Source organism: Panthera uncia, chromosome E1 (genome assembly GCF_023721935.1).
Source record: "Panthera uncia isolate 11264 chromosome E1, Puncia_PCG_1.0, whole genome shotgun sequence".
Taxonomy (NCBI): domain Eukaryota; kingdom Metazoa; phylum Chordata; class Mammalia; order Carnivora; family Felidae; genus Panthera; species Panthera uncia.
Genome location: NC_064814.1, coordinates 13,136,551 through 13,148,623, shown reverse-complemented (window position 1 = coordinate 13,148,623; position 12,073 = coordinate 13,136,551). Strand labels below are relative to the sequence as shown.

Below are 12,073 nucleotides of genomic sequence, written 5' to 3'. Positions count from 1 at the left end.
CCCAGGCTCTGCCTCTGACGCCCCCCCCCCCCCCATCAGGGGAGGCAGGCACCCAGCCCTGAGAAGGAGAAAGTGGGTCAGTATGGGCGTGGGCCTGGGGTCTGGGAAGTGGACTCTCTACTTAGATGCCCCCTGGCACACCTGTGCTTACTGTAGATTGGGATCTGCTCCGCCCTCCTCTTCCCTGCTTCATGAGTCGAAAGGGATTGAAGGCTCAGATGGGATGGCAGGGTCAACCCTGAGGGGATGTGAAAGCTGCCAAAGTAGGTGTTCACGTTTTTCCGGGACTTGGTTTCAAATGGGAGGCTTCAGCCAGCACCTAGCGTGGAACCTGGCACACGGCAGCTCTGTCTGGTGCCATGGGGCTGACGGGCTCCAGCATGATGGGGGCTCAAAGGGCAAGAGAAAGCTGGAGGGCAGGCAGGCCTGATGTCCCCAGGGCCGCAGGGCACCTGGTACCCTCCCTCGATCCAGGGTGCTCCTGAGCCAGCCCTCGGGTTTTCACTGTGCACGAGTAAGATTTGCTTTCTTCTCTTAGGTCAGGGCGCTACCCCAACCTTTTGTGCCCAGGAAATGGGAGCCTGGAGGAACTCAAGGAGCCAGCAATGGCCTCTTCCCCTCCTCTAGATTTGGAAGGTTAGGAGGCCTGAGGCCGGCCTCTGAGGGAGGGAATGAGATCATTGTGGTCTGGAGGGGATGGTGCCAGCTGCCAATGGCGTTCACGCACCCTAGGCTTGGTGGGTGCTCTGTGAGGTTTGTGGGATGACACATGGGGGGGGCTGGATGCCTGGAGACAGGGAAATGAACCACGAGGAGAGGGGCTATAGAGTGGGAAACATTGAGGGTTGGACACGAGGAAGACCTTATCGCATCACCTGAATCTCAGAAGGAGAAAAGCCACTTGTTCTCACCCCAGGCCTCGTCTCCAGCTCCCCTGGAGGATTCTGGGAAGTGCGTTGAGGATTGTCTGGTTGTCTGACGCTTTGCTTCCCACTTCGTGCTGTTACAGGAAGTCCTAACAGTGCTGGGAACTGCCCCGAGCCCCAGGCTGTGGCCACCTCTGGTTGCCCAGTCTCCTGGGTGCTCCTATCTTTCCCATGCAAGGAGTTCTCTTTCCTTATGTTTCTGGCTGCTCCAGGTTCTGGGGGCTCTGCTTTTGAGGACCTCCTTTCCTCCAGAACAGGGCTCCCCGACCATATTCTCCCGTGCCTGGGGCAGGCAGAGAGAGCCAGGACAGGGCTAGCCAGCCCTTCTGGTTGCTCCCAGCGTGGGTGGGTGGAGTCCTGAGCTGGGAGGGGCTCCTGCCCCTGGCTCTCTGGGCTGCCTTGAGTCTCCTGCCCATCCCCTCACTGAGGGGACTTTGGGTCTTTGCTTCCCTTCCTCTTTAGAGAGTCTGGTTGGCCAGGATGAGGTTGGGGCAGGAGGTGGTGAATGAGGTCCCCAGACCCATCCTGAGATGTCTGCCAATGCCAAACCCCTGCGGGGAGCACTGCCGCATCACCATTTTTTTAGAGTCTGCCTCGGCAGAGAAGCTGAAGCTCCAGATCTTTGTTCGGGTCCTGTTTCCCGCCCTCCACCCCAGTGTCTGTCTTATTGTGTAAGATCAGCTCGTCTAGCGCCTGGGAAAGCCCATTTCTGCCACCTCCCTGTCTATATGGTCCCCCACCTGAGGGCAGGAGGCCCCTCTGCTGTCATCCCTGCTTGGCAGAAGCTGGCTAGAATATCGGGCTGCAGGAGCCACGGCTACCATGTCCTTGGTTGGCCAGCTCCTTCAGGGCTCCTGACAGGAGGGTGAGGTCATCCAGTCCAGGGAGAGGACAGGTGTCCCTGGCTCCGTGCCTGGAGTTGGGGGCAAGGAGGGGCCAGGAGGGGGCTCCAAAATAGCAACCGTGACATCAGGAAGGGGGAGGGGGACCGAGACCCAGGAATAACCAGGCTATTAAAAGGCTCCAGTGAGGTCAGGGGGCCAAGTGGGATCTCTGTACCAGTGGGAGGTATAACCCGAGGAGAAGGGACGAGCCAGCAGTGAGCAGGGTAGGCGGGTGTCACAGGTCCTCGTGTGCACTAGCCCTAGGTCCCAGTAAGGCCCCAGGAGCATGGGCTGCCGTGCCAGGCCTGGAGCCGGTCATGAAGGGCTGGATCCTGGCAGCCTCTGGAGTCTTCTTAGAGGGGCTCTGTCCTCACGTGTCTTCCTCCCTGGGTACTGGGGGTCATCGTACCTGTGAATGGAAACCCTGGGGCAGCTTCATGTGTTCCTTTGTGTAGGAGGCAGTGGGCTGTGGTGGTTAGCACTCAGACTGGAGCCTCAGACATCCCGGCCTTACCATTTAAGCAGCTGTATGACCTAGAGTGAGTGACTTCATCTCTGCCTCAGTTTCCCCATCTGCACCTATCTCCTGAGGTCATCGTGCAGAGTAAACGAGGTGATGTATGTGCTGCCGTTAGCATCGCACCTGGTACATAGCCAGGGAGGAGCTCCGTGTGCCCAGAGTGGGCAGGTGCCCCCGCCCCCCGCCCCGCCCCCCCCCGCCCGCTCCCTTCCATGGATGCGGCAAGGCCTATCGAGGAACTCTCCCTGCCCCCTGGAAGGAAGTGGAGCAGCCCATGGAGGCGACACCCCTAGTGGGTAGGAGGGAGCTGCCATTTAGCTGCTGCTCAGGGGTCTCCCTGCTGGTTGAGGGGGTGGGGAGGCACCTTCCAGCTCCGAGGGAGGGCGGAAGTTAAATCAACTCCCATCTGGCTGTTAGAAGGACTCCAGGGAAGATGTGAGGTTAGGCCAGGTGGCCCTGTCTGCCACCCTCTCCCAGACCCTTCTGGTTTCTTTACCTGCTCTGATGGCGAGAGGGAACATAGAGATGGAATCTGGCTTTTTGGTCTCCAGCCCCTCGCCTGCCAAGAATAGTGCCAGAGCGGCTCCTGAACACATGGGTCCTCTGGCCTGTGCCCTTCTCCAGCTCAGCCTCTGGCCATCCGCTTCTGTGGCCTTGGCCCTGAGTGCAGGCCCTCCCCTGTTCCCATCCCCCTGCCTGGCGCTTCCTCCTGGGGTGGAACGCGCCTCCCCCCCCCCCCTCCATGGGGCCTCCGCCAGGCCCGGGCTCCTGGCAGCCGGCCGGCGGCTCCCTGAGCATGCTCCACCTATTTATAGACAGGGCCCTCCCCCAACTGCTATTTCAGTCTCCTGCCAGCTGCCGGCGGCTCATTCGGGAAGGAGGAGCAGGGAGCCAGGCCCAGAGCTGTCACCCAGGGCTGGGAGGGAACACAGAGAGCCCGCCTGCCTGCTGAGCTCCCCTTCCTGTCCCCTGAGCGCCCAGCCATACCCCGGCTCCTGGGAGCTGGGGAAAGGCCAGTGGTCCCATGCCCCTCTAGAGGAGAACCGGGCCTGTAGCTCCAGAGCCTCCTGGCTCCTCCTGCCGCCAGGAGTGCCCGGGCCGGATGAGGCACCTCCCCACAGCACGGGTCCTAGCAGCAGTGGCCTAGGGGAGCCCCTGAGCAGTGAGGGCCCCGCCCGACCACCTTCCCTCTGGCCGCCTCCCGCCTCTGGCGGCCCCCTCCCTGGCATGCTGCTGGTGCCCAAGGCTCAGGGGCTCGTGGAGATGCTGCAGACCATCTACGAGACGGAATCCTGTTTCTCAGCAGATGGGATGTCAGGCCGGGAACCATCCTTGGAAATCCTGCCTCGGACCCCTCTACACGGCATCCCTGTGGCAGGTAAGTGCTTTGCTTGTCCCCGCCTGCCCTCTGCCATTGGGCATCCTTGTCCCTGGGGCTGAGCACCTGGCTCCGAGCATCGCCCCGATGGGATCCTGCTTAGATGTTTTTGGAGGGCTTTGTTGAGAATGTGTGGTCAGGGGAGCCGTGCTCACTGAAGTCGACTCCCCTGCCCTCCCTGGCCCAAACCTGCCTTCCCGCCGTGCCCTCCAGCTGCACTCTGCTGCATTCTGGAGTCTCTTTGGCCTCCGGCAGGGTGGCAGGGTCGGCGTAAGCTGCTGGGGGCTGTGGAGTACTGGAGGATCCTGGCCTAGTTGGCACTGTGGTCAGAGGGGAGGAAGTGGGTCAGTGACCTGCCTCCCAGCGGCCTGCTCCCCAGGTCTGGACAGGGGCATGAGCCATAGCTGAGTGTTCACAAGAGTAAAGGCCACCCCAGCTCCTGTGACTGAGTTCTTGAGGGCAGTGACTTCTGCAAGTCCCCAGTCAGGAGTTCCCCAGACGCGAGGCAGTTGTGGTAGGGTTGGGTAGAGGCTGGCAGCTTTGGGGTGTCGGGGGTCTTGACTTCCTTAGCTCCCCATCTCTCCTTCCGTCTGGCCTTGATTTTATCCCATCTCATGGCGGCGAAGGCATGTCACTCTGATTCTTATGGGCTTGAGGACCCCCTAAGACTGCCACTTTATCAGCAGGGACATTTTTGGCTCTTGCCGGGGGGTGGGGTCCCCCAGAGCTGGGCCACTCCCTCCCTCCCTCTCAGGAACCTGTTGGCGGCATGAGGCCTTTCTGGCACAGCCTTCCCACCAGGCCGGCACCACAAGATGCTTCTTCTAGGGAGGGGCCTGCTGGCCCCATGCCCGCTTGGCCCCTCCTGGCAGTGCCTTGGTGCTTGGGTGTGGGTGTCTGTGTGCATATGTATCAGGAGTCTTTGCCTTTGGATAGTGGGTGTGGGTCCCAGGCTTTGAATTGGAAGGTGGGAGCTGTGTGCCTCCGTGGGTACCTGTGATTTGGCTCTAAGCTGTCCAAGGATGAGGTTGCAGCTGAACTAGGATACGTGAGAGGATGAATGTTTTGGGAAGTTTTGGAAGATCTTTGGGATAAGGCCTGCCATCTGCCTGGGCAGTGATGCCCGCAGTGTTTCCTAGGGAAGGGGCATAACCCTGGGAACCGGCCCTGCAGGGTGCCCACGCAGGCCCCTGTGTTGGGGGCATGACCCTGGGGGCTGGCCGTGCAGAGGACCTACACTGGGAGGGAGTATAAACACAGGAGCGCTCTAACCCTGGTCTGGTTGAGCCGGCGGCTCTAACTGAAGACCCGGCCTGAAGCCCCTGGGAGTCGAGCTGGTCTCTTGGAGAGCAGAGGACTGACTGTGTAGAGCATTGCTTGCAGGCAGATGCCATATCGGTCCACCCATCCTGCCCTTCTCCCCGCTGTCCCTTGCTTCCCAGCAGCAGCTGGCGGTTGGCCTGAAGTTTCCTCCTCAGCATGTTCTCTTACCTTCTTTCAAGTTAGACCTCAGAATCCTTGCGGGCTGGAACCCTGCTACTCTTATCCCTTCCCTGAGCCTCCTGTCCTTGCATAGGCCCCCCCACCCCCTGCCAGCATCTCTCTCTAGATCCCTGTGCCCCCGCCACACGCGCACTGCCTAGCCTTCTGATCGGTGGTGTGGTCCATGCTGGCAGGAGGGAGGTGTGAGTCACCTCAGCGGCTCGGGGAGAGGGCTAAGAATGTTCCCCCTGCGCAGCTCTGATGCTGTGTCTGTGACGCGGCTGGGGACAGATATAGGCCTGGAGCTCGGCTGCCTTGTTTTTTTTTTTTTTTGGACTCTGGAATGTAAATAGATGTTTCAAATAGAAACGCTTTAACCTTTGGGTTAAAAAAAATCCACCCCGGATAAACACGGCCATGAGGGCCCAGGCAGCCTGGTGTTCCCCCACCCCCACCCCCTCCCGCCTCCTCTCCCCATCTCTGATCAGTCTCCAGACAGGATGCAAAAGCCTGTGGCTAAAAAAGCAGGTGTCCAGGGACGCTTCTTGGGCAGTGTGTGTCGCCAGGCCTCCCCAGCCCGAGGGATTGGGGAAGAGGACTTTCCGGGGTGGCTGTCTACCCTGGACTCTGCCTACTCCAGTGGCAAATCTTGGGAACCCTATTTTAGGGCTATCCTTCGCTCCGTGGGCTGTCTTGTTCCCCATCACTTAGCACAGTGCCTGGCACATGGGTGAATGAATGTTGCTTGAAGGGCTGGCGTCCAGAGCTGATGTCAGGATTCCTGGGTTCTATTCTGGGGCTTGGCCCTCTGGGTGAGTAGACAGATACGGTGAGTTGCCCCCATGGGAGAGCCAGAGCCTTGGCAGGGGGTGCTCCCGGGGGATGCAGGGCACTCTTTGCTGTTGCTGCTTGATGAGGGGCACAGATTGCAGCTGCCAATGGTGCCATCAGAGGTCTTCCTTGACGGGTGCGGTCTCTGCCTGGCCCCTCTACAACAGCTCAGCCCACAGTGGGCACTCCCCTCACTCAGGCCTGGTTGCAGCTTGGGGAGCCTTGGAGCTTTCACCCCTGTGTGGGATTCCCAAAGATGCGGTTCTGGGGGATCCCCCGTCACCCTTCTGTGGGCTCTGGATTCCCCTGTGGCCTGGACTGGACAGAGCTGATGCTTGGGCATCGTGCCGGATTTTCTGAGCAGGCATGGAAGAGGAATCTCCTTTACCCAGTGAGGGAGGGTGTGAATCCTGCCTGTGCCAGGAAGGGATGCTCTGAATGCTGGGAAGTGCCATGGGGTTGGGGTTTGGTATTGGGGTTTCCCCTGGATATTCTTATGCACGTTCTTCAGGCCATTCCCAGCTTGGCTGGGTGTGTGGGTGTGTAGGTGTAGGGGTGCGGGGAAGGTAGGAAGGGCGAGGCTCAGGTGGGAAGGGAACTAATATTATAATGCACTAAGTGACAAGAGTATCAGGTGCTTTCCTTACCTCGTCTCTTTTAGGAAGATATTATTAGCCATGTTGTACGATTGAGAAAGATCAGAGAGGTTAAGGAACTCGCCCAAGGTCGCAGAGTAAGTGACAGCTGGGATTCAGATTCAGGTCTCTGTGAAGGGCTGCGGCCAACCCACACAAGCGTTCCTTTGTGCACCTTTTTTAGAGGGGGCCCTTCTTCCAGGTGGATACATCTTCACGCCAGGCCACGTGGCTTAGCAATTGGAGCGTGGGCTAGATTTCAGCCCCAACTTGCCCCTTTAAGTTGGTTGCTCTTTGTATACACAGCGTGTATCCACAACCTGCCTTTGTGCCTCTCCAGTTTGTGCTCCTGGAGAGTAGAGACCAGTCTGGCTTTGGGGGGACTTCTGAGGTTTCTGAGAGGAGACTTTGTTCTCTATGAGTAGTGGGGAGCCACTTGGTCAGCTCTCCCCCTCCCTGCAGGGATTTCAGGAGAGAAGTGGGCTCAGGAACAAAGTTGAACACTCCATCGCATTCAGACAGCCTCCCCTCCCCCCCCCCCCCCCCCCCCAGCCCCTCCGACTTCATCACCTCTTCTTGTTTTTGAGACCCTCAGCTGTCCCTTCCCTGCTGCACAGCTGCCAGACAGGAAATCAGATTAACTGTGTCCACACACACAGCTGTAACAGCTGTCAGGTTGGCAGCAGAAATGAGTGCAGCCGGACCGGGGACACGGTGAGAAAAAGTAGTTCTCCAACTTTCAGTCGTATCCAAAATACCAAGGGAATATATTAAAATGCAGAGCTCCAAGGCTTCGCCCCTGCCCTCCCCCACTGAAGGGTTTGGATTCTGTAGGGCAACCCAGGAACCAGGATTTGGGACGCATGTCAAATGGTTCTGATGTGTGTAGACCCGGCCTACGCTTGGAATAAGGGCTGTGTGGACAGGAATCATGTGGACGGGGTCGTGGGGCCCGGCAGCCTGCCTGTGGTTGTCACCAGCATCCCCGGGAAGGCCTCAGTGGGCTCTGGGACTCCTCGGAGAAGGGTTGACCGCACCGGGAGGAAGGCTGTGGCCCCGGTCAGAGTCAAACACAGCCCCCGGCAGCCTGGCGGTCTGCGGAGGGGGGATGTCTTGAGACGCTGGGCAGCAGGTGTGTGAACCCCAGCTGGGGTGGAGGATTATGGCAAGTGGCCAGGTGGGCAGGGCACCCCGCTGGATGCTCAGGGCTGCGTTGTACTTGCGGTGGGCGGGGGGGGGGGGGGGAGTGGAGGCAGAGCCCCTGCCCTGGGGCCCCTGCTGTCCACCCCAGGTGTGGAGTGAGCAGTCCCAGCGACAGCTGCAGGCTTTGCGATTAATGCGCCTTTTAACTGCTTCTCGCTTGGTGCCCCAGTGTTTCCTGGAAATGGTGGGGCTGGGAGAAGTGAGTCTGTTTCTCTTCCAGATAGCCGTCTGAGATGAGCGAGTAACTCTCTCTTCACCAGTGAGAGATGCTCGTGCCTTGCACCAGGACTCTCTTCACCCCCTAGGCTTAAGGTCCATCAGAGGCCCGGTCTGCCTCAAGATTTCTGGGGATTCCAACCACTCAGCCCCCTTCTCACTGGTGCTCCTGGACTCTGGTGTTCTGGAGGCCAACGGGGTGCCCCGTCTAGATCCCTGCATCCTTAATGCAAAGTTTGGCTCCTTGCCCCATCTCTCATTAAATGCAGGAGCAGCCCTCAAGGTTTCTCCTGTTTGTTTGTTTGTTTGTTTGTTTTTTCTTCTTTTTTAGTGGGAGGCAGATGGAGAGCCAGAAGACCTGAGCTAAGCCTTAGCTCCCCTGCCTCCCTTCCAGATGATGTTGGACAGATCTCTTTGATCTGTGGCCTCACTGTCCTCTGTCACTTTGGGAAGTTGAGTTGCTGATCTGCGAGCCCATCCTGCACTGATATTCTGAGAGTCTCTGAAGTCAATTGCACGTTGCTTCTGCCTTTCCAGAGGAGGGGCCCAGGAAGATGTGGGATGGTACTGGGGAGACAGTTGGAGCCTGCAGTGGAGTGAGGTTAGATACCAGAGAAGGCTTTCTGACTGCTTAGAGTCGGGACCCCCAGAGCAGGGATCGAAACCTTTGCTCCTCTGTGCTAAGCAATGCTTTTGAGGGACCAGAGGGATGCCACGGCCGTGGGCTGAGCCCCAGAGGACAGAGCGGCCCTTCTTGGAGGTAGCAAAGCAGCAGAAACAGCCTGGATGTGCTGTGGTTGGGAGGAGGCCGTTCCCAGGATCTCTCGCCGCTGGCCGGTCCAGTTCATGTTGTGCCCCACAGGCAGGGCTTTGATCGGGACAGGACCACAGAGTGACCTTGCAGCAGTCTGAAATGAGAGAGCTGAGGCCTCGCTCTGGCGGGGGTCTGAGCTTGGCGTAGTGCTAAGTATTTTGTATCATGCACTTTAGAAACATTCTGAGAAGTGGTCCCGAAATCTTCACCTAGACTGCCAGAGGTGTCGAGGATAGAAACAGATACCAGGAGCCATTAGTAACAGCCCTGACTAGCATCTCCTGAGATCTTCCCGGGCACAGCGCCAAGCTCCCCGGCGTGTCCTCCCCTGAGCCTAAGCGCTCTGGGGGGAAGGTACTAGTCTTACTCCCATTTCACAGATGCCTGCACGGAGCACAGAGAAGGTGCTCGGTGCCTTGCCCTGGGAAGTGGCGGAGCTTGACTTGAACCCTGGCATTCTCTTGCTCCAGAGCCCTGGCTCTTAACCATTATGTGATGTGTCTGCTTGCGTTACATGAGGAGCTGTGACGATTGCTAGGTGAGAGTCTTCCCCAGCTCGCACATGTGGAAATACCGTCTGAATTGTGGTAGAACCTGTTGAGCCTAAATTGGCCTCACTAGTCACGTAAGAGCACAGAAATAGATCCTGGGAAACCGTCCTTGGTGGGGAGGAGTCATCGGCATCACGGGGAGGAGTGTGAAAGGCTGTTCCCTGCCTCCTTCCCAAAGGCCGAGGAAAGGACAAACCCCTTTTCCCATTCTCCGGAGGGACAGAACGAGGTCATTGGCCATTTAAGGAAGCTGCTGACTGCCCCGCGTGGAGAGGGAGCTCTTGAGGGTACGGGGTGCTGGTGGAAGGTGCCGCCCACGCGTTGCTCTCCAGTGGGGCCAGTTATCCAGGCTGGCGGGTGTGGAGGGCCCGGGATGCCCCGCATTGGAGCCAGGCTGTTTAGGTTAGTGTTCAGAGGGTGTGATTCCCTGCTACTTAGCCGGTGGAATCTTCTACACAGAGGCCTAAGAGGTTTGTGCAAAAGAGGGGGCCGAAACAATGATCTCAAAGGCCTTTTTCCCCCCTTCCCCTCTTTTGATAGGGTAGCTCCTTAGATCCAGGGTGTATCTGCAGAGGCCTCATTCTTTTTTTTTTTTTTTTTTTTTTTGGTCCTGTTTGTCCCAAACAGCTCAGCTCACCCCTCTCTCACACTGTGTACCCTGGGTCCCTTCCTTCCCCCCTAGCCTTCTGTGGCTGGTGGCTCCTGGGAGCAGGGTCTTTTTAGAACCCAGCGTTAAGCTTTTTAGGTCTGTTGGACGGGTCCACTCGCTGTGCTGGCCCCTTCCATCTACATCTTCTCCAGGGGGAATGAAAGGTGCCATCTATCCGCTGCCAGGGTTTGGGTGACAGGTATTCTGGAGTTGGTGATTTCTCCATTTGAGGGCTTGGAGCTGGGGCATGGCTTGCAGTATGCTTAGAGCAGGAGGACAGCTTGGCCGTGCCCTGGAGCAACCAGATTTGTTTTTTGTTTTGAACCCTTGTTCCCAAAGTACCGCGAAAACCTGCTCCTCCTGTCCCAGAGCTCCTGCCCGCTCTGTCCCTCTTTGTCCGGACACTCCTTTTGGTCTAAGGCTGTGCTGGTGGCCGTCCCAGAAGTTGTGCCGTCAGCAACTGTACTATCTCCCCCTGAGGAGCCAGGCTATCTCTGCTTGCGCCGCCCGAACCATCTGCCGTGGGAGCCCTGACTGGGCTGCTGGGGTTCACGGAGAGGCGGGAGGCCCAGATGGATGGGAGAGAAGTGTCATCGTTAAGATTTCGCCACTGCCCAGGTGTGCCTGTGAGCTAGGCAGGGTGGCCCCTTCTGAGCCAGCGCCCGGTATGCGTGGGGCCACTCTGATGGCTAGAAATACGCAGCCCTGCCCACTCACCTACCTGGGCTGGGGCTTCTCCACGGAGGCAGTGTGAGTCAGTCTTGCAGAAGGCCGAGGACAGGATGGTATTGCCACTTTTTCCTAAGGCCACCACTCCCAGGCAGAGGGGGCAGAGTCCTTCAGGAGTAGAGTATGGAGCAGGGTAGACCTGGACCCTTCTAGCTTCCCTCTGTAGGAGAGATTACTGTGTGGGCTGTCTGGCTTCCACTCTGTCCTCTACAGCTCTCTGTCAGAAGGAGGCATGGGGGCTGGGGGAAGGACCCAGGGCCTTGCCCTCCCAACTGATCCCTCTCCTGGCCTTTCAGGGGGCTCTTTGCTAGCCAGAGTTCCCAGCCTTTCCTCTTAGGGAAAATTCCACCCCACCCCCCTTTCTTCCCTTTCCAACGTCCTCCCACTTTCTTGGTCCACCAGGAGGCGGTCGAGAGCCTTCTCCTATCTTGACACACCCATTTCTCCTGCCAGGTGCTTGGTTCTAATGGCAGCCACTGCCACCTGCTCCGCTCATGCCAAGCTGGCAGAGGGCACAAATCCTCTAGGGGGTGCAAGGCAAGCCGGGCTCTAGGTTTTGTGCCCAGCAGACTTCATCCAGGAGGTTCTGTGCCTCCCCCACATCCTTTCCCTGACTCCAGCTGCCCAGCCGTCACCCCTTCCATCATAGATGGAGCCAGGTTATGACCCGGCAGAGCCCTGGGGTGCTGCATTTTGTCGAGGCCCTCCCAAGGCCTGCAGGTTAACATTCTCTAGTTGGCTGTGCTTCCTGCTTGCATGGGAACAAGGCTGTTCCCGGAGCCCGTTGGCCGTCCTGCCACCTGCATACCAATGGGGCTGTGGCTCCCACTGCATTGGGGCCTAGCATCTCTGCTGTGGCGGCGGCTGCGTGGGAGCCCTGGTGGGAGATTCCCCTTGCCTGAGCCCGTGCCCTCTCTGCAGGGCTCCTGCAAGGGAAGCCAGCACTGCTGGCTGTAGTTCCATCCCTAGCAGGGTTATCTGCTGGGAGCCAGGAGTGCTTGGACCCCTGCCCTTCCCTGGGCGGGCAGGCTGGCAGGCATCCGGCTCCTGCAGCCCCAGCAGCCCCAGCACCGGCGGGAGCAGCAGGTTGAAGCCTGTCCTCCTCTTGGCTGAGTGGTCAGAGTGCCACGGGCCAAGCCAGCCTCACTGAGGAATAGATAACTCTCCAGCCGGCTTGGGGCTTTGTTGAGCACTTCTAGCACTGGGGAGACCTGAGGCTGGCTGCTGGTTCCTTGCTGTCACCCTGCTTTGCACC

General features: G+C 58.7%; 1 protein-coding gene across 5 annotated transcripts in view; it reads left to right on the top strand.

Moving 5' to 3' along the window:
• Window positions 1-12,073, top strand: part of HDAC5 (histone deacetylase 5) — a 38,588-nt gene that overhangs the window by 9,591 nt on the left and 16,924 nt on the right. Inside the window, exons 3-4 of one of the 5 annotated variants that reach the window (XM_049636221.1) lie at window positions 2,266-2,423; window positions 3,637-3,708. The exons of 1 other annotated variant lie outside the window; for it this stretch is intronic. In XM_049636221.1, coding sequence (XP_049492178.1) covers window positions 3,642-3,708 — 67 coding nt within the window. In that variant the 5' untranslated portion in view covers window positions 2,266-2,423; window positions 3,637-3,641. Of the gene's footprint in view, window positions 1-2,265; window positions 2,424-3,633; window positions 3,709-12,073 lie in introns of those variants that run through there. 3 more of the 5 variants (XM_049636223.1, XM_049636220.1, XM_049636219.1) reach the window with 3 other exon arrangements.